We start from the raw sequence: 17,500 nt of genomic DNA, 5'->3' as shown, positions 1-17,500 counted from the left end.
CTCGGGCCACGACCTGAACGACTGACTCGCCGGCTGGCTGTTCATCTGGCTGACTGTTGCGTCAGTGGCATGTGCGGAGGCCTTTTGGCGTTTTACACAGTTTTGTGCAGCTGTTGCCTCCTTAGTAATTGTGTTTTGGGTATTTTGCTGCACAGTGGCGCCGTAGAAGTCTGAGGAAAGAGAAGACCCGTGTTGCCAAAACACCGCGCAGGCATGAAGTTACTCTCTGCAACTCTAATGTAATGTAATAAAGAAGTGGGTTTATTTAAAGGGTCAGTTCAGCAAAATGAGGGGGGGGAAAAAAAAAATCAAAGAAATTCTCACCTCCAGGACGAACACTTTGGTTTTATTCAACAGGGTTTTGACACACTGCTTCGGCTGATTTTTATTTTTTATTTTTTTTGGAGCAAAGCGTTGTCGTTTCTGGAAAGAGAAGAAAAGACATCAATTTGATCATTAATTTTTTTTTCTTTTTCTGTTTGATTCACTATTGAAAACTATTCAGGTGGCTTTCTATACACCTGTCTAATAAAACCCCAAAACTATCTGCACAGGCAGATATCTTTGAAATGAAATAAGAAAACATCTTTTTTTTTGGTTATTTGGGTGAACTGACCTTTCAAAGTCCGTGTAGAATATTACTTTTCAAAGATTTATGGCCCCTTTTTGTTTTTCTCGGCAGGTCTGCGAGAAAGTTCACGTCGGAGAAATAACCTCCCAGAATCAATAAGAGGATAAATGCTCTCCTCTGTGTCGCCTTCGGCTCGACTTGCGGACAAAGTGTTAAACTCGAAAGCTGTCGATGAATCTCCTGCTCCACAAACCTCCTGCTGATTTCAGAGCCGACAGTCTTCGCCACAATATCTCCGCGAGTCGCTGCCGCGTTCTCTGATTGTTTCCAAACTTCTGGTGCATCTGTGTGCGTCGCTAATCGGGGTTGTGATTGGATGAGGATTGTCATTATCTCGGCGTGACTCGGTTCAGCCTGTTGGTGAGGAACACGTTCTGGACACTTCCCTCATCAAACATTTACAGCTTCAGAATAACAGGATCTGGTTTCTGACCTTTAGGAGCTCGGCTGTGTGCGTTTGTTTGTGCGTGTTTCGCCGATTTCTGCGGCACATCGGCTGTGTCTTGTGTCTTGGCTCGCCACAGCAGGGCTCTCTCTCTCTCTCTCTCTCTCTCTCTCTCTCTCTCTCTCTCTCTCTCTGTGTGTGTGCGTTTGTGTTATTGTGTGACGTGGCGGTGGCCTGCTGTGTCGTGCTGTGGTGCTGTGTGATGGGCGTAGGAGGGAGATGCAGGGTTGGGAGGAGGGAGTGAGGGGGTGGAGCCGGTCAGGACAGCTTGGCGGCCGGCTGCAGGAGGACCAGGCGGGGAGGGGGAGGGGGAGTCGTCGCCCTCGGCCTCCAGGACGGGACGGGGCCTCCGGGTCCGAGATAAAACCGCCCGGAGGGCCTTCAGTCGGGATGGACGAGGAGGAGAAAGAGGCCGGAGGAGAGCCGGTGGTTTGATAGTGATGAGGATGCTGAGACACTCGTGATGATGATGATGATGATGATGATGATCACGATGGAGGGGGAGGGGTTCCTGAGGAAGAGGGACGGGCAGGCGAAGGATTAAACCCCGCGGTGGAAAAGGAGACCGTGCAGGGTGGAGTGAGGACAATGTGGGGGAGAGCAGGGAGCAGATTGTGTAGCAGAGTTGGGATGTTCGCCTCTTCCGTCTGTCACACGCAGGCAGCCCTGCCACTGCCAACATGACCAGCAGGGCAGGGGCATCTGTCTCCTCCCCCCCTCCATCCACCCCACCTCCACCCCCCCCCCCCCCCAGCTCCCTCTCGCTGTCTTCTCTCTGCCCCGAGCCACAGCCCTCTTCATCCTCCTCTTCTCCCTTCCTCCTCTTTATCCCACTCATGCCACTCGTCGCCCTTCTGAACCTGTTGAAACGGTGACCGGCAAAGCGAGAGATGATCACTTTTGACTCGGTGAAGCGAGCAGCGGTTTTTCAAAGCTTTTCGGCTTCCATATCCGAAATAACTGCTGCTTGAGGTTTCCCATCACAGGCTGCTCACGAGCAGCTCAACCAGAGGCCGATGTTCCCTTCTCAGGCTGAAGATCACAGCATAGACGGAATAAATTAACAGATATGTGTTGTTGTTGTTGTTTTTTTATTCATAACCGTGTTAATCATCTCATGACTCCCAAAAATTACAAACCAAACCCTTAAGTCCTCCTTCAACGTGCCAAACTGTCGTCTCCCCCCTTCTGCCAGAGAGAGTAATAACATAATAAGGTAGTAATAATGAACCTACAACAAAGTCTCCATCGCAGGTTATTCTTTCGGGGGATAAATATTTATAGCATCGCAACCTACCTGAAATGACTTGTCTCACGATCAGAATTTCATCTATTCAATCCAATAACGTGGAAAATGTACAAGAACAGACCACTTGAATTATTTTTTTATCGCCGTTCAAGTTAGCGTCGTGCTAAACTGGAAGTGTTCCCGCAGAGCACGCCCGGCACGGATTCATCCAGCCAGTTTGGTAATGTCTCACCAGACACCAGATTTAAAACCTCCGTATGCCGTGAAATACAAAGAGATTTACTTAATCTGCATCGTGTGAAGTCGTTTGCTGAGAGTTTGAATCTAACGGACGTTCATTTAGTGATATCGTTAACATGTATGAAAAAGTGAAAGGACTCATTCTGCAGAAGAATGGCCCCTCTGACTGATGAATGATCCTTTATAAATACGTTATCATTAGATTGTTCTTTATGTATCGACATATAGTTGCTCATTTACAAGACGAGACTGGGGCCCGTCCTAAGATTTATCAGAGGTTGTGAGGTGATTAACACGTAAGGAATGAAGGAAAAAGAAAATTGTCATTCAACTGAGACATCTGAAAACGTAGACTCTGAATTTTTCTCGCCCAAAAAAGTTGTGAACGACCGGTTTAATCTTTAATAAAGCATTTTAATTTTGAACAAATATTTTGTTTTTAATGATTCGTTTAAGATTCGTTTTCTTTCATGTCAAATTTGAATTGAAAAGCCAGCAGTGACTGTGTTTGTTAAAATTGATAAATAAAAGGTGTGTTATAGAATGTTTAAAGTACAATATGATGGAAGTACTCGACACAAGTACCTCAGTTTTGCAGTTTCGCACAGTCCTTGGGTAAATGTACTCGCGGACAGTTATGTGTGCCGTTAAATTCCAAGCTACCGACTTACTCTGTGTGAGAGACAGAAATGTGTCTGACTCAGGACGGCTGGTTGAATATGCAAATGTGAGTTCCAGTGCCCAGAGTTTTCTCCATCTCATTATCAGGAAGTGTGTGTGCGTGCGCGTGCGTGTGTGTGTGTGTGTGTGTGTGTGTGTGTGTGTGTGTGTGTGAATGAGTTCACCGCTGCACTCATGGAGGGGATGACCGGCCTGAATGGGTGAAATACCGGGCTGCTGGTGGGAAATATCTTAACAGGCATTCATCCTCCACCCCACGAACACACACACACGCACACACACACACACACACACACACACACACACACACACACACACACACACACACACACACACGGTTTAATCCCAGTGTGCAGTGAAAGAGTTCTTTGTCTGCAGGAGCGCCTGTGTCAGGAGGGGAACACACTAATTGGGACGTCGTAGTGATGATCAAACTTCATAACTGCTCACACTCAAACAATTTTCTCACCGGGCTGTTTTAGAACAACAAAAAAAAAAAAACAACACGTGACAGTCTGACGATAAAACGTAACGTAACGTTGAGCGAATCAACAAACGAATCGAGCTTCTGCATGCTGTTGAATTCTCAATGGGCTCTCTGGAAAACAAATGAACAACCGAGGGTGTCTCGTATTTGACGAATGATTAAATCACAAAGAAATACATCGCTTTAACCCACTTTTACGCGACTGCAGCTCCACCCAGGATTTGCGTTTGTTGTGCCGTTTACCAACCGTAGACTGTTTACAAAAAAAAAAAAAAAGGATGTTTCATGGTGTTCCTTAAGAGCAGATGGGTTTAACCGTCGCCATCTTGGCGGTGCCCGACTCAGCCTCGAGACCTTTACGCGTTGAAATATTTTCAGGTGAGTATTTTCCGCTGCGAATATGTCGCAACAGAATGATTCATACGGTCAAGGATGCAAATTCACAGCAGTCGTTTAAAAAAAAAAAAACAAAAATTTGGATTATTTTCGAGTCGGTTCATTCTCCAGAAAGATTCCCCATTTTTCCAGAGATGAAGACCGTGTCCTGCTCCTCTGACTTGACAACAGGGGAGGAGGTTTTGGTACGTTTCTTCAAACATTCACTTGGTCTCCAGGATGAAGTGATCAGAGTTTGGTAGTCAAAGTCAAAGTGACTTCATGTCTCTCATCTGGCCATCAAATTACCGTGAACACAATATCTCAGGAATGCCTTGAATTCATTTCTTCAAACTTAGCAGGCATGTTCACTTGGCGTCAAAGATGAACTCATTTTATAGTTGTTTATGTAAAACTGCTCAGAGGACGACATTGTGCCGTCATTAACAGCCTTTCGATGGAAATGGCTACTTGTTGGGACTTCTTGACATCGGTCACTAAAAAACAGCACGTGGATCAATGACATCTTTCCAATATCCGCCGCGTTCTTATTTTCTTTCAGAGACCGCACCGTGTCCTCGTGTGCTCTCACGGTATCAAACTTACACTGCCATCATATCCATGTAAACACTGTTGATTGTTTGAGCGACACAAAATCCAGTGATATTAAAAGCTTTTTTGTGGATCCAGCTCTCTTTCAATATTTACAACATTTGGTTTTATATCAGCCAAGAGGGTACATTCCTCTCACACACTTTCAGTCAATATATTGTGTGTGTGTGTGTGTGTGTGTGTGTGTGTGTGTGTGTGTGTGTGTGTGTGTGTGTGTGTGTGTGTGTGTGTGTGTGTGTGTGTGTGTGTGTGTGTGTGTGTGTGTGTGTGTGTGTGTGTGTGTGTGTGTGTGTGGCAGGCTGCAGCAGTTGGACCGTCACTGTCAGAGCAGCGCCCAGCAGGTGTGTGAGCTGCTGGCCAAACAGAACCAGCTGATGCAGGAGAGAAACACACTCAGCGAGGAGATGCAAAACCTACGCACCGAGGTATAAACACACACACACACACACACACACACACACACACACACACACACACACGAACACAGAGGAGTGTGTGACTCACTGTTCTGTTACTAAATGAATTTGTAGTCGTGCCTCTTCTCTCCAGGAGCACGTTATAGTTGTCAGTTTACGCAAATAAAATCAGTAAGAAGACATTTGTCCTTTTATGACTAATGATTCTGTCTGGTTTTAAATTCGCTGAAAAACATGCTGTCTGTATTCTGCTGTGATTCATAATCATGGTTGTGTGTGTGTGTGTGTGTGTGTGTGTGTGTGTGTGTGTGTGTGTGTGTGTGTGTGTGTGTGTGTGTGTGTGTGTGTGTTAGACGTTCACATACAGGTTTCGCTGAATGTTGTGTGTTTGTCTTTCTAGCTACTGAACACGAGACGAGTTGATACTCTGTCCACATGATCCGTCTTGTTTGTTTCCTGGTCTTCATTCTTTGGATGTGGATGCTTCTACTGTGAAGACAGAACACAAACTGTTATTTATGTTGTTGTTTTTTTTAATCAAGGACAATGCAGAGAGACTGGATCATTTGAATGTGTCCATCTATTTTGTATTAAGGTGCATTGATACATTTATGGGTCCCGTATTTTACACTTTTTTTTTTTTTCAGTCTTGATATCCATAAGAATATATTTTATCTTTATCTTTGAGGTGCAACGTCCTTCTCTTCTGATTGGCTGACTCTTTTCTGAGTGACATACGTCCAGGCCAACCACAGGTTTTTATTTCAGTCTCGTAGCTTTCTAGCTCCATGACAGAATGAACGCTCGATGTTTTCGTGCACATAAAAGTTCAGCGCATACTGCGGACATATGACAAGGCTGTGAGTTTGTGACATCACAAACTGCTCATTCCAAAGACATAATTGCTCTATACAGGTTTTGTGCATCACTCCGTGTCTTAGCAGTTTTTTTTTTTTTATACAACACCTACAACTGCTTTATAATCCCCCCAAAAATGAAATCAAAATGTATACAATATAGGACCTTTAAATGTTCAGCATTTTTTTTGTGTGGTTGCATTTTATGGTTTACAATTGTCCATGGTTTTATCATGACTGACGTCTTGAGTTCCTTAAATGTACTAGCATGCTGTGTTCAGCACATTTTGTATTACTTTTCATAAACCATTAGTTTTACAACAATTTTTACAACATTAACAAACAAAACCTGTGTACCATTAATATGTGCTTTTGGAATTGCATTCATTTATTTTGATACAAGTTTTTTAGCAGCAGGTTTCTATGCATCTTTGTCTTTTTATAAGATTATTTTACTTAAACCAACAGCTTATGTTTGAGTGAAAACGAAAGGAAAACACCGTGAGATCAGCTGTTGTTGTCAGTTTGGGCACGCCACCTGGAGTAGAAGGAGTGTAGAATCAGAATGCAAGATAGAATAGACCAATCAGACAGCAGGATAGAATTGACCAAATGGAAAGCTGGTTAGAATAGACCAATCAGATAGCATATAGAATAGACCAATTAGAAAGCGGGATAGAATAGACCAATCAGATAGCAGGATAGAATAGACCAATCAGACAGCAGGATAGAATAGACCAATCAGATAGCAGATAGACTAGACCAATTAAAATTGCAAGAAGTGACATGCGGCCCTCCCATGCTGCACGTCGAGGAGCCAGCGGGTCGGGGCATACTTAAAAAAAAGAAGAAAAAAAAAGTCATACAATAGCATGTCGTTCAAAATATGACAAAAACATCATACTATGGCATGTCGAACCAATGACCTTCTCAATGAGATGCACCAGCACTAACCACTACACCATCTTGCTTGTGATACTTGCACTTTCTTTTGTGCTTTTGAGGACATACTATAGTATGACTTTTTCTGGACGACATCCGAAAGTAAGCCTTTTCTTTAATTGACAAGTCCAGAAGGAATCGAACCAATGACCTTCTCAATGAGCTGCACCAGCACTAACCATTGTGATTGTGATACTATGACTTTCTCTTGTGCTTTTGAGGAAATACCATAGTATGATTTTTTTTTTTTTTTAGTCATATTTTGAACGATAAACAATAGTATGACTTTTTTGTCATATTTCGGACGACATGTCCAAAATATGACAAAAAAGTCACACTACAGCATGTCGTCCGAAATAGGAAAACAAAGTCAGAAATCTGAAATTGGAAATGTGGAACTTTTGGAAGTTGGAAATAGATTTTTTTTTTTTTTCAGTTTTCAACTATATGCTATTGTATGAGTTTTTTTTTTTTATAATTTAAATTTCATGAAATTTTTTGGACTTCACATGCATGGCTCCAGCTGGAATTGAACCAATGACCCGACTGCGAGGGACCAGCACTAATTACTGCACCACTGTGGCTGTGATGCTGTGACTTTCTTTAGTGCTTTTGAAGACACGCTATAGTATGACTTTTATTTAATACTTTGGACGACAATCCAAAGTCATACCATAGCATGTCGTCCGAAATATGAAAAAAATAAGTCATGTCGTCCAAATCAGTGCGTCTTGTGTCCAGATGTACGGGATCTACGGGAGCTTCTCCGATTGGTGATGACATTTTCAGAGATCCGATTGGTCAGCAGGCGGTACTTTTGTTACGTTTTGATCCTTTATCTCAAACATAACCTGCTCCGGACCAGGTTAAGTTTGCAGCATCAGTTACCATGGTGATCTAGCCAGCTAAAAAGAGAGCCACGTTCGTGACACCGACAACCTTGGTTTTACTCTCAGCATCTGCTGACCCACTAATCTCGCTTCGTAGTACACCCCTCTGAACAACCTCGTTTGTTTGGGTTTTTTTTGTTTGGGTTTTTTTTTTTTGAGGGGGGGGGGGGGGGGGGCATGTCATGTCTTAACTCTGAAGAATATTTCTGGTTTCTTATTTCATTGAGCCTTTAAAAACTGAGCTGAGGTTTAAAGCAAACACAAAGTGGACTCCATGGCAGCAGATTGACATAGTGCTTTATTGAAGCTGTCTGTAAGAAGGAAAATAATGTGCATCCCTATCATATACATTTTATGTGTAAAAATACTAAGGATGTACAGTGTAAAAAAAAACAGCTTCATGTTGATGGTACTTTGTTGTTTTCACATCCTGGCGGCCTGACTGGCCAGCAGCACTGCATCCTGACAGCATGAAGGACAGAAAAAGGCCGTTTGATCTGCTTTTCTGTGAATCTTTCCGGATCCGCTGAGTTTCCTCGACGCTGTCCCGAGCAGTCGACGTGGCCACTGCTCCACCGACCCCTCGGAGAGCAGAGCGGACCTCAGTGTTACAGCGTCTCGGGGAAACGTGGCCGCTCGGCGAACAGCTGGAAGCTGTCCAGAGACATCTCGCACAACTGTAAAGCTACAGTCGATGAACATGGCGTTAAAACTCAGGTGTACTTTGTAATATTTGTACATGTTTGCTGTTTTTTTTGTGGGTTTTTTTTGTTTGCTGTTTATAAATAAATGCTTCTCATGCTTATTTATGTTAATAATCATGATGATAGACTAGTACCAGAGAGAAAGAGGGGAGGGGGGGGGGGAATCTGCGGCAGACATGAGGTCAAATACTTTCAGAAATCCTTCCAAACACTTGAGCCGTTTACTTATTATCTGCGGTTCACGCCAGGCGGAGCGCAGTTTGTGATTTTTTTTTTTTGGCTGATGTCGTCGGTCCGTTAACAACTGACTATCAATACAGAGCAGCTGAGGTCTTTGAAAGAATTTTACATATTACTGAAACCCTACTGGAGTCAGATCTGTTGTGTGATAGATGTACAGTACAAACAGCAGCATCTTTAAGAGCGAACGCTGTCAGAGATCTCGCATACTGTCGGGTACGTCGAGGGCACCGGTAAAGCTGTGGGGACGCTGAAACTTAAGTTTCCGCGTCCAGTTTAGGAACCTTCCGTTTGGTTGTAAGAGCAGAGACAAACCGACGCGTGTTCACGACTCAGTTGCTGCCTTTAATGGAAAAAAAAAAAAAAAAAACCACACCGATGAAGAGGATTACTGAGCTTCACCTTCTCCGCTCTCAACAGTCAAAAGAAAACACTCGGGTTTTTAGGATCTCTGACGCCGACGGTGCCACGACACCAACCCCAACCTGTCGGGGGTTGAGCAAGGAGAGTTGGAGGCAAAACTTTTCAGATCGGAGGAGGAGCCGGAGACATCAGTGCAACGATTGATCAGTGCTGTTTACAAAGATTTGAGTTCATAAACACTGACCAAAAAAAAAATTCTAACTGAGCCCGATTCACAGCCCACTCGGCTCGGACTCGTCCCCGCATGTGGGACACTTCGTCCAGGTTTTTGCCAACTCTCGACATCAGAGCAACATCTAAGCGAGCGGTCGTAAATGGAGGGGAGATGTGCTTTAAAAATCTGTTTTCTTAAAAACATAAAAAAGCTAAAAATCTTCCTTTTAAAGCAGGGCTGAATCAGATTCCTCTGAATCCTATAAAAAAGTGATGGGTGTGAAAGTGCTGTGGCCAAAGCTACAAAGCGGTATTTTATGAACTCTGGTTTCTAATGATTTTGGCGTTAAGCGTGCACATGCAGCTAGAACTCCTCAGTCACTCGCAGACCTGGGTCAAATCAAAGCTGAACTCCTTCCAAATGCTCGGGAGCGTTCGCTTGAGCCCGTCGCGGCTGCCAGCTGGGTGGGTTTCTGTACTCATTTTTGAAATATTCGGCTGCTTCGGCGGTGCCAGACAGGCTCAATCGATCACAGAGAAGTATTTTTCATTAGAGTTCTGAGTGCTACTTTGACTCGGGACTGGTGCTGCGGACAGAGGAGGACTACAGCATGCAGGCCAGCGCCATCCTTTTATACTTTCTGCCATAAAGCTCCCTTTGCTAGCTTGTAGCAGTTCAGTGGATGTGCAACAGTAAAGCATACGGACTTTAAGAGCAGCGGAATAAAACAGGTAATGTGTCGTGTGTCTGTAAAAGGGGGGGAGAAAGGAAAAAAAAAAAAAAAAAAACATTTATTTTTTTTAGAACAAAGCGGTGAAACACGACTACACCCCCTTACTGCTAAACACCAAAACAAAAAGGACTTCAAATAAATTAAATTGAAAATAAATTCAAGTTATCCATCAATGATAATAATAAAAACATTCAAATAAATATACTGGAGTACAGTTTTCTATGCCTAATAAGAGCACATCCCCTGGTACTCTTCTTTAATCTGTGTCAGCCAGATACTCAAAGTGATGTCTTCCACGTGATGTTTTGCGATTTCAAATTTTTGTTAAAAAATATATTACCTCAAATCTGGTGATTTGTTTTTTTTTGTTTGTTTGTTTTTGACTCGGAAGTGCTGCATGTCAAAGTCGGAGACTTATTCAGAGCTAAACCATAAGGCTTACCCGGCGATTGAACACAGAGGAATTGAGGGGATTGTTTTGTTTTTGTTTGTTTTTTTTAAATCTTGTTGGTCAAGACTGGAAGACATGACGATGCAACGACCGCAAAACAAGCAGAAGTCCAGACCGGAGAAATGACAGCACGCGTTAAAGACACAGCGGAGTGCCGGGACGCCTTTTTTTTTTTAGTGAACGTCCCCGACTCACCTCAACATCCGAGGACAAAAACAACGGCCGACTCGACACGCTGGCATTTCTTGCCCAAACACTTTCGCCTCTCCTCTCGACGCACTTACAGTAAACAGTAGCACTTACAGTTCGGCACTGACTCTCCTTCCTTCCTTTAACTTGTTACATTCAGACATCTGTGCTGCACTCGTTTTCTTTCTGCTCGACTTCCTCTTCGTCTCTCTGAACTCTGCCTCCGACACGCACACCTGTGGTAAGATTAAATATAAGGAACGTTGTTTTTTTTGTTTTTTTTTGTGTGTGCCGATATCCAAATCAGGCGCGGCGAGTCTTCACACTCAACACCCGCGGGATGGTTTTCCTTCTCCGTCTTTAATGTGTCCTGTCACCTCTCGGCTGTCACATTTTGGTCACAAAACAACATAAAAACATCAGTAAAATAAAACAATGGAGCAGGAAGGCTATCTGCTTTCCCTCCTACATTCTTCAGCCATTTTTGTTTCTTGAGGTGCATTTTTTTTTTTTTTTCCCTCTCAGCCCTAAGAAATAACAATATATTTTTTTTCTAGAATAATGTAATAACAATAGAAAAAGTTAAATATAAAACTGATGAGAAGAACAATAAATAGAACATATATATTATAGCCATTGCTGTGATTCTTGTAAACCCATAACTGTTGATTTATACCTCCCTCACAGATCATAATGTTTTTTTCTTCTTTTTTTTTTAAATCCTTTATAAGAAACTCACAGGAAACAGAAGCTGTGACCTCACTACTCCTCAATAAATTATCACATTATAAACTTCTCATATGGTATCTTTCTTGGAGATTTTCACCTGGACTCTCTTCTCCTCTCATTACAATGCCCAACCTGCCATCCTGGACTTTGTCTCTTCACTCTGTGGTGAATCTGTTCCTGCTGCAAGTTTCTCTTTCCTGCACAAAGACAGAGAGGTACAGACAGCCGTGTGGATCCCGAAGCCGCGATAACAATATGTCACAGTAAAGCTTTCCGTCGTCGAAACTAAAGTACCGTTTCGGTTGTTTTCCCTTTCGGGACGCGAGAGATTTCAACTCAGAGGGACTCGATGTCGAGACGTTAATAAAAAATAAAAAATAAACTTCGAGGGAGGGGGGAGAGGGGGGGGATTCAAACCAGCTGTTTTCCTCTCATTTTCACCTCTGCAGTAATGGAATCGACCACCTTGCACTGCATTGTGGGAAATGTAGTAAAGCTCAAGGTGTGGGAGCTTCATCCTTCTGAACTGCTGTGCTTTGAAGTGCGTTCTGAAACACAAACCAATAACTGGAACCTGCACGCACACACACATACGCACACACAGACACACACAGACACACACACCACATGCTAATACTATCTTACTCTACAGAGCTGATGTGTAGTAGCTGTACATTAGGAGTAGCAGCTGTTCTGCAGCTGTACAAGCATAGATGTTAATACAGGTGGTTGATGTTTTGCTGGCGCCTGTATAATGATCAGCAGCATTTAGCTAGTAGTGTAGCACCGGATTTCAGTAGTAGCCGTAGTAGTATCATAGCAGTAGGAGTACTTGTACCTGTAGTAGTCGTGGTAGTAGTTGAAATAGCAGCAACAACGATAATGAATTGCACTGAGCAAAACCTGAGTCAAATCCTGCTCGACAACATGAGGTGTGTGGGATTCTGCTCACTCGTGACAAAACTACTTCCTCACTGCCGGGCAGCCCCGATCGATCCCAGAAATCTTTAACTGAGGATTTGAAATCAGACCCGCATGTGTCTCTGAGTCGGAGTATCAGTCTGTCTGCAAAAGCCTGAGATAAAACCGGTAATGGCAGTTTGGGTCTGAATGACTGAAAACGCTGCTTCTCCATCATACAGATAAAGAAGCCACAAAAAGGTCTCCGTTAAAAATGCACCAGCTGTTGTCTAACTTCGTCAGAGTTTTGTTTTCAGAGTTTGGAAGGACCGACACATGTCAAAGCACAGCAGGCCACCGGTAATGCTCCTGTCATTAAAGGGTCATTACAAAGCAACTCATCACATCACAGTTCGGATCAGCTGGGGTTGCAGTGCAGGATTAGACAGTAATTTCGCCTAAAGGTTTTCTTTCACAAAGGATTCACCCAAAAAAAAAAAAAAAAAAAAAAAAAAAAAAATTAATTACAAAAAATAAGCAGAGGTGAAAAAGAGAGAATGAGAAGAGGAGAAATCCTTCAAGTCAGCGTCGTTCTGGGTCGGTCCAAAAGCTGTGGGTCTTTTAGTCCCACACTGATGACCTCAGAGACCAGGTGTGATGATGTCACTGTGACGGACAGTTCATTCCCGGCCACTGGCAGAGTATGAGAACTGTGGGAAGTGCGGTCGTCTCTCGTTGTCCAGACAGTCCATCCCATCCTCATCGACTGAGAAGAAAAAAGAAGAAAAAAGAAGAAAAAAATGGAAACATGGAGTCATGAATGAATAAATTATTTACTAACCGAAATCAAATGGGAAATATACAAAAAGCCAGGTTGATCTTATCCTCTCAAAACATAATTCAACATGACACGGAGTTAAGGTTTGTGTCACGTTCCGGCACTGCAGAATTAAACACAACACAATTAACCGGTGCGTTTTTTTTTACGCCAATCTCCGTCTAACTAACTGACGTGTGACCTACAAAACAAGTGGAACCTCACATTAACAGAGACACGTCGGTTCCATTCATGCATAATTCAGTGCCGAACGTTTTGAAAGCCGTATCGTTATCTCCGAAGTCTGTGAAGAGCTGCACGTGGCCGGAGGACTAATACGGAGACACTTGGATAAACAGACGACGGCACTTTGGAGTGTTTGTTCATTTAAATGTAAATGTCTCACGTGAAGAACAGGAGACACTACGGTCATTGAGAGTAAAACACTTAATTCGATCACAATCAGCTGCTTCACAAATAGTACAGAAACACGTCATGTTGAACTCCAGAATGCCTGAAAAACACGATTCGAAGCTGCCAATTAACGTTTTCTGTCGCTCCGTTTACGTCTTTTCTCTCCACTGAGATGATTTACAGCATTTTGTTTCGTTGTGGCTGATGTTTGTGAACACGTGTTCAGACACTGAGGACACTCACATTTCTCTGGCGGGGTGATTGTGATGGTCTGGGCTGTGAACTCCTCGTCAAAGTATCTGGTGTCTGTCTCTGACGTCACCTGAGGCTTGAAGGGGGGGACGAGCTGGGAGAGAGATGTGATACATCAGATTAGATCCTACATTTGATTTGATTCTTCCAGACTGTAGATTAGCTGCTTGAAGGACGTTCAACTTTGGATGTCACAAACATTTCCTGCAGCTGAAAGTAAAAAAAAAAAAAAAAAAAAAAAAAAAAAAGGCGCAAAGGAAGGAGCTCTGTGGTGTTTTGGAGTCTAAATCCCTGAGATCCACTGACAATAGTTTTTATTTACCCTTCAGCTGCTTCACCAAAACAACCTTCCATCATCTCAGTTTGATGCTTTCTAACTCCGAAGTCTCGACATGTTTTAAAAAGCAGCAATCGAGGGGGAAGGGAAAGGGACGGCTCATGTGCTGCAGCTATCAGTGTCACTGTTAGGTGTCAAAACGGTGCAACACAGACCTTCTCCAGATGACTTAATGGACCTGAAACATGATCGGAAACACCTCCTATAGTACACTTTGTGAAGATTTTTTTTTTTACTTTTTAACCAGTGATGCGGTTACACAACCTGGGAAGACTGAATTTGGAGAGGAGATGGTGGGGGGTGGAGGGGGTGTTGTTGTTGAGGGATCCAGGAAAGAATAGACCAAAGTCAAAAGGTAGCTCAGCACCTGTGTAACATGGTGTAGGTGTTGCCACACAGGACCTGACTCTCACTCGGTGGCGTTATAAGAACAAACACATGCGCTGAATGACATACTCTCAGGATTTAAAGTCACACCTCTCCATAATGCTTTATGCTTCATACATCTGCCTGTCTGTTCTGCTGTGTGCAAGTTTATATGTGTGAATGTGACTGAACCCTGAACCACAACCACAACAAGTAGATATTTAACTTAAATAACTTAACAACGTATCTTTGCCGTGGGTTATTTTCCGCCATCCTTAATGTTATGCTTCGTTACAGTACAAAAGAATGGCACAACACACAATGCAAAATATATACGGCTTTATCGTCAAACCTTTTTATCGTAGACATCCTGCCAGTCGACACCAGAAAAGAAACTGTGTCTCATTATTTCTTTAGCATCATCTGGTCCTCCCCCCAGCCTGCAGGGGGAAACAAGAAACAAGCTCAGTGGAAGAACATTTGATTTGAACCAACAAGTTAAACACAAAGTAATAAAACTTAAAGGCAGGGTATAAAAGCTGCACAGAATGAGCTGTTGTCAGCCTGCTTGTCCTGTTTGGTGTCAGTGCTGCATTGAGGCTCCACAGTGATCTGGTAGGTGTTTTTAGGTTTCAGTTATGCAGTTATTGGTTGTCATTTGTTTGTTTTGTTTGTACCCCAGATCCAGCTCCTCAGGGAAGCCCAAACCAGGTGTGAGCCTGCCCGGATGAAGGAGGCACAACTTTCGGGCTAGACTTGAAAGCCACTGCTGTTTTGTTTTGTTACGGTTTTGTTGTTTTGTTTCATTTAGTTAGAGGACTTCTGTTGGTGTTAGTTTCCTGTGTTTTAACTAAACCGTGTTTGGTATTTCCCCCCAAGAATATTACTCTCCATAAAATTGTATTTTTGTCAAGTTTGATTCTCCTGTTTTCTTTTAGGAGTGCTTGGGGCTGGCAGCAGCGCGGCTGCCCAGATGTGGTGGGTCTGGTGACTGGGTCTCTCACCTGCTCCTCACATTCTCAGTTGTGTGGCTGATGGCGTTTTCTTTTAGTCTTACACATCCTTTCAGTATTTGCATGCTTTTGATTATAATTTTGTATAGTTTGATGTGAGTGTGTGGAGCACAGGAGCTGGTGAGGGCCATGTCCCAGAGTCTGCCCCCCCTCCTACTTGGTTTCTTCAAGAGTTGATTTAATAAATTGCTTTTTATTTTACTGTGTTATATTCTTAAAATTGTTTAAATAAACATTTGTAATCTTGGGGGAATCCTTTGCCTCAGTCCATTTGTTTTCGATCACTTGTGGATCCGCGGTTGTTCTATCTAAATTCTAAGAGGAAATAACCCACCCTGCGGTACCGGTGGTCACTTTTAGAAAAATTTAATTTGTCAGAGGATTAGAAGAACATTGATATATTTCTATAAATATCTGCTGTAATGTTTGTTCATGTCCCCGATGAAGGTTTTGTTGACCACAATTATTGTAAATAATAGCAGCAGTCAAAGGTGTGGGATTTTTTTCAATCATTTTTTGAGCTGTGATTTCAGGTATGTGGTGTTTTTGAATCCATCTGTGTCCAAAATGTAGCAACTAAGACAGGATTTTAAATATAAGGGACATAAATGAAATCTCTTCCAAGCTCATCACTTTGCCAATTTTTTGTCAGTACAGTACATCTGCTCACATCTTTGTTGTTGTTGTTTTTTTTTTTTAACACACAGTTGATGACATTAAGCCTCGACACACACCGTTTGTTGGGGTCTTTGATGAGCAAGCCAGACAGCAGCGACTTGGCGTCGGCCGACAGAGTGCGCGGGAACTTGATGTCCTCCATGAGGATGAGCTCAAATAGCTTCTCGTGGTCCTGGTTGTAGAACGGCAGTCGGCCGCACATCATCTCGTACGTCACGACACCCAAACCCCACCAGTCCACCGCCCGGCCGTAGTCGTTGTCCTCCAGGACCTGCGGAGAGCAGACAGGCAAAGATTCACGATTTCTGTTTGTTTTTTGTTTTTTTAAATGGGACCATTTCCTTTATTGGACATCTGCTTTTATTCTGCTTTTCTGCATTTATTTTATTGGACATCATCGACCGCCCAAGGTATTCAATGAAGAGACAGATGAGCGAGAAAAGGCACCAAAAAAAACAGCCAATATGTCACGATGCTCAAGGGATAAATGAAGCAGTAAACGTTGTCTGAGAAGTGGCTGCACTGACTTTACAGAGTCAACACACAGACACACACACACACACATACAGTGGCAAACATCATGGGATGGCAGCACTTCAGAGGCCCCCGGTACAGTAAGGTAGTCGGTGTGTTGGTGTGGCCCACCAGATGCCCCCCCCCCACGGTCGCTGCCAGCTCTCCCTGGCACGCTGATCTTGTCCTGGCAGGGACAGACAGGAATGTCCCTGGATGGAAAAAGGCAGGAAGAGCTCGCAACTGGGGTCAGGGCCGATCCGACCTCCAAGCCGGGCAGCACAGGTACGGCACCGCAAGCTGCTGTGTTGTGTTTAGTCACTTCGGTATCAAAGTCTTGTGTCTGGGCTGCCTTCCTGCTCCTCTTCCCTGCCTGCCCTCCTTGCACTGTCCTGTCTTATCCTGCCTCCTCCGTCCTCTTAATCACGTCTTCCCTCGCTCGCTCCTTCTCTTTCATCCTCTCGTGCCCATTCAGCTCACCTCTGGAAGAGAGAGGAAGACGAGGAGGAGGAGGAGGATAAGGGAGGCAGACACAACGAGGAGAGGTATTTCAGGTGCTGTTGAGGCCTTCATTAACATAACAAGCGTATTAACGTGATGAGTGTGTGCGTGCGTGTGTCGCATGTGTGTGTGTGACTGACAGACCGACAGACAGACAGACAGAATAAGAGACGCCAGAACAGCATATGCTGTATATCTCGCCAATAATAATAAGATCTCACTCACTGGTAATAATGGACCAGTCAGGATGGACGCGAGCAC

At 43.5% G+C, this 17,500-nt stretch overlaps 2 protein-coding genes and 1 long non-coding RNA gene across 5 annotated transcripts in view; 1 reads left to right on the top strand and 2 right to left on the bottom strand.

Annotated features, from left to right (window-relative positions):
• LOC138617708 (uncharacterized) overlaps positions 1 to 1,116 on the bottom strand; it is a 1,302-nt gene extending 186 nt beyond the window's left edge. Inside the window, exons 1-3 of the long non-coding RNA XR_011310678.1 lie at positions 617 to 1,116; positions 325 to 423; positions 1 to 170 (exon numbers count right to left, since the gene is read on the bottom strand). The exon at positions 1 to 170 is cut by the window's left edge and continues 186 nt beyond it. This is a non-coding gene — a long non-coding RNA (uncharacterized lncRNA). The remainder of the gene's footprint in view (positions 171 to 324; positions 424 to 616) is intronic.
• The window catches only part of sdccag8 (SHH signaling and ciliogenesis regulator sdccag8), a 46,615-nt gene extending 40,259 nt beyond the window's left edge, over positions 1 to 6,356 (top strand). The window contains exons 17-18 of the mRNA XM_069692946.1: positions 5,019 to 5,145; positions 5,537 to 6,356. Coding sequence (XP_069549047.1) covers positions 5,019 to 5,145; positions 5,537 to 5,575 — 166 coding nt within the window. The 3' untranslated portion in view covers positions 5,576 to 6,356. The remainder of the gene's footprint in view (positions 1 to 5,018; positions 5,146 to 5,536) is intronic.
• Positions 6,357 to 8,105: 1,749 nt separating this feature from the next.
• Positions 8,106 to 17,500, bottom strand: part of akt3a (v-akt murine thymoma viral oncogene homolog 3a) — a 56,194-nt gene continuing 46,799 nt past the window's right edge. For all 3 annotated transcript variants that reach the window (XM_069692965.1, XM_069692966.1, XM_069692967.1), the window contains 4 exons: positions 16,282 to 16,496; positions 14,887 to 14,974; positions 13,823 to 13,925; positions 8,106 to 13,114 (listed from right to left, as the gene is read on the bottom strand). In XM_069692965.1, coding sequence (XP_069549066.1) covers positions 13,029 to 13,114; positions 13,823 to 13,925; positions 14,887 to 14,974; positions 16,282 to 16,496 — 492 coding nt within the window. In that variant the 3' untranslated portion in view covers positions 8,106 to 13,028. The remainder of the gene's footprint in view (positions 13,115 to 13,822; positions 13,926 to 14,886; positions 14,975 to 16,281; positions 16,497 to 17,500) is intronic.

The sequence above is a fragment of the Brachyistius frenatus genome, unplaced genomic scaffold (assembly GCF_029030835.1).
Source record: "Brachyistius frenatus isolate BFR_SWC_R1_liver_20210118 unplaced genomic scaffold, ASM2903083v1 Contig_13, whole genome shotgun sequence".
Taxonomy (NCBI): Eukaryota; Metazoa; Chordata; class Actinopteri; family Embiotocidae; genus Brachyistius; species Brachyistius frenatus.
This window is presented reverse-complemented; position numbering and strand designations above follow the sequence as displayed.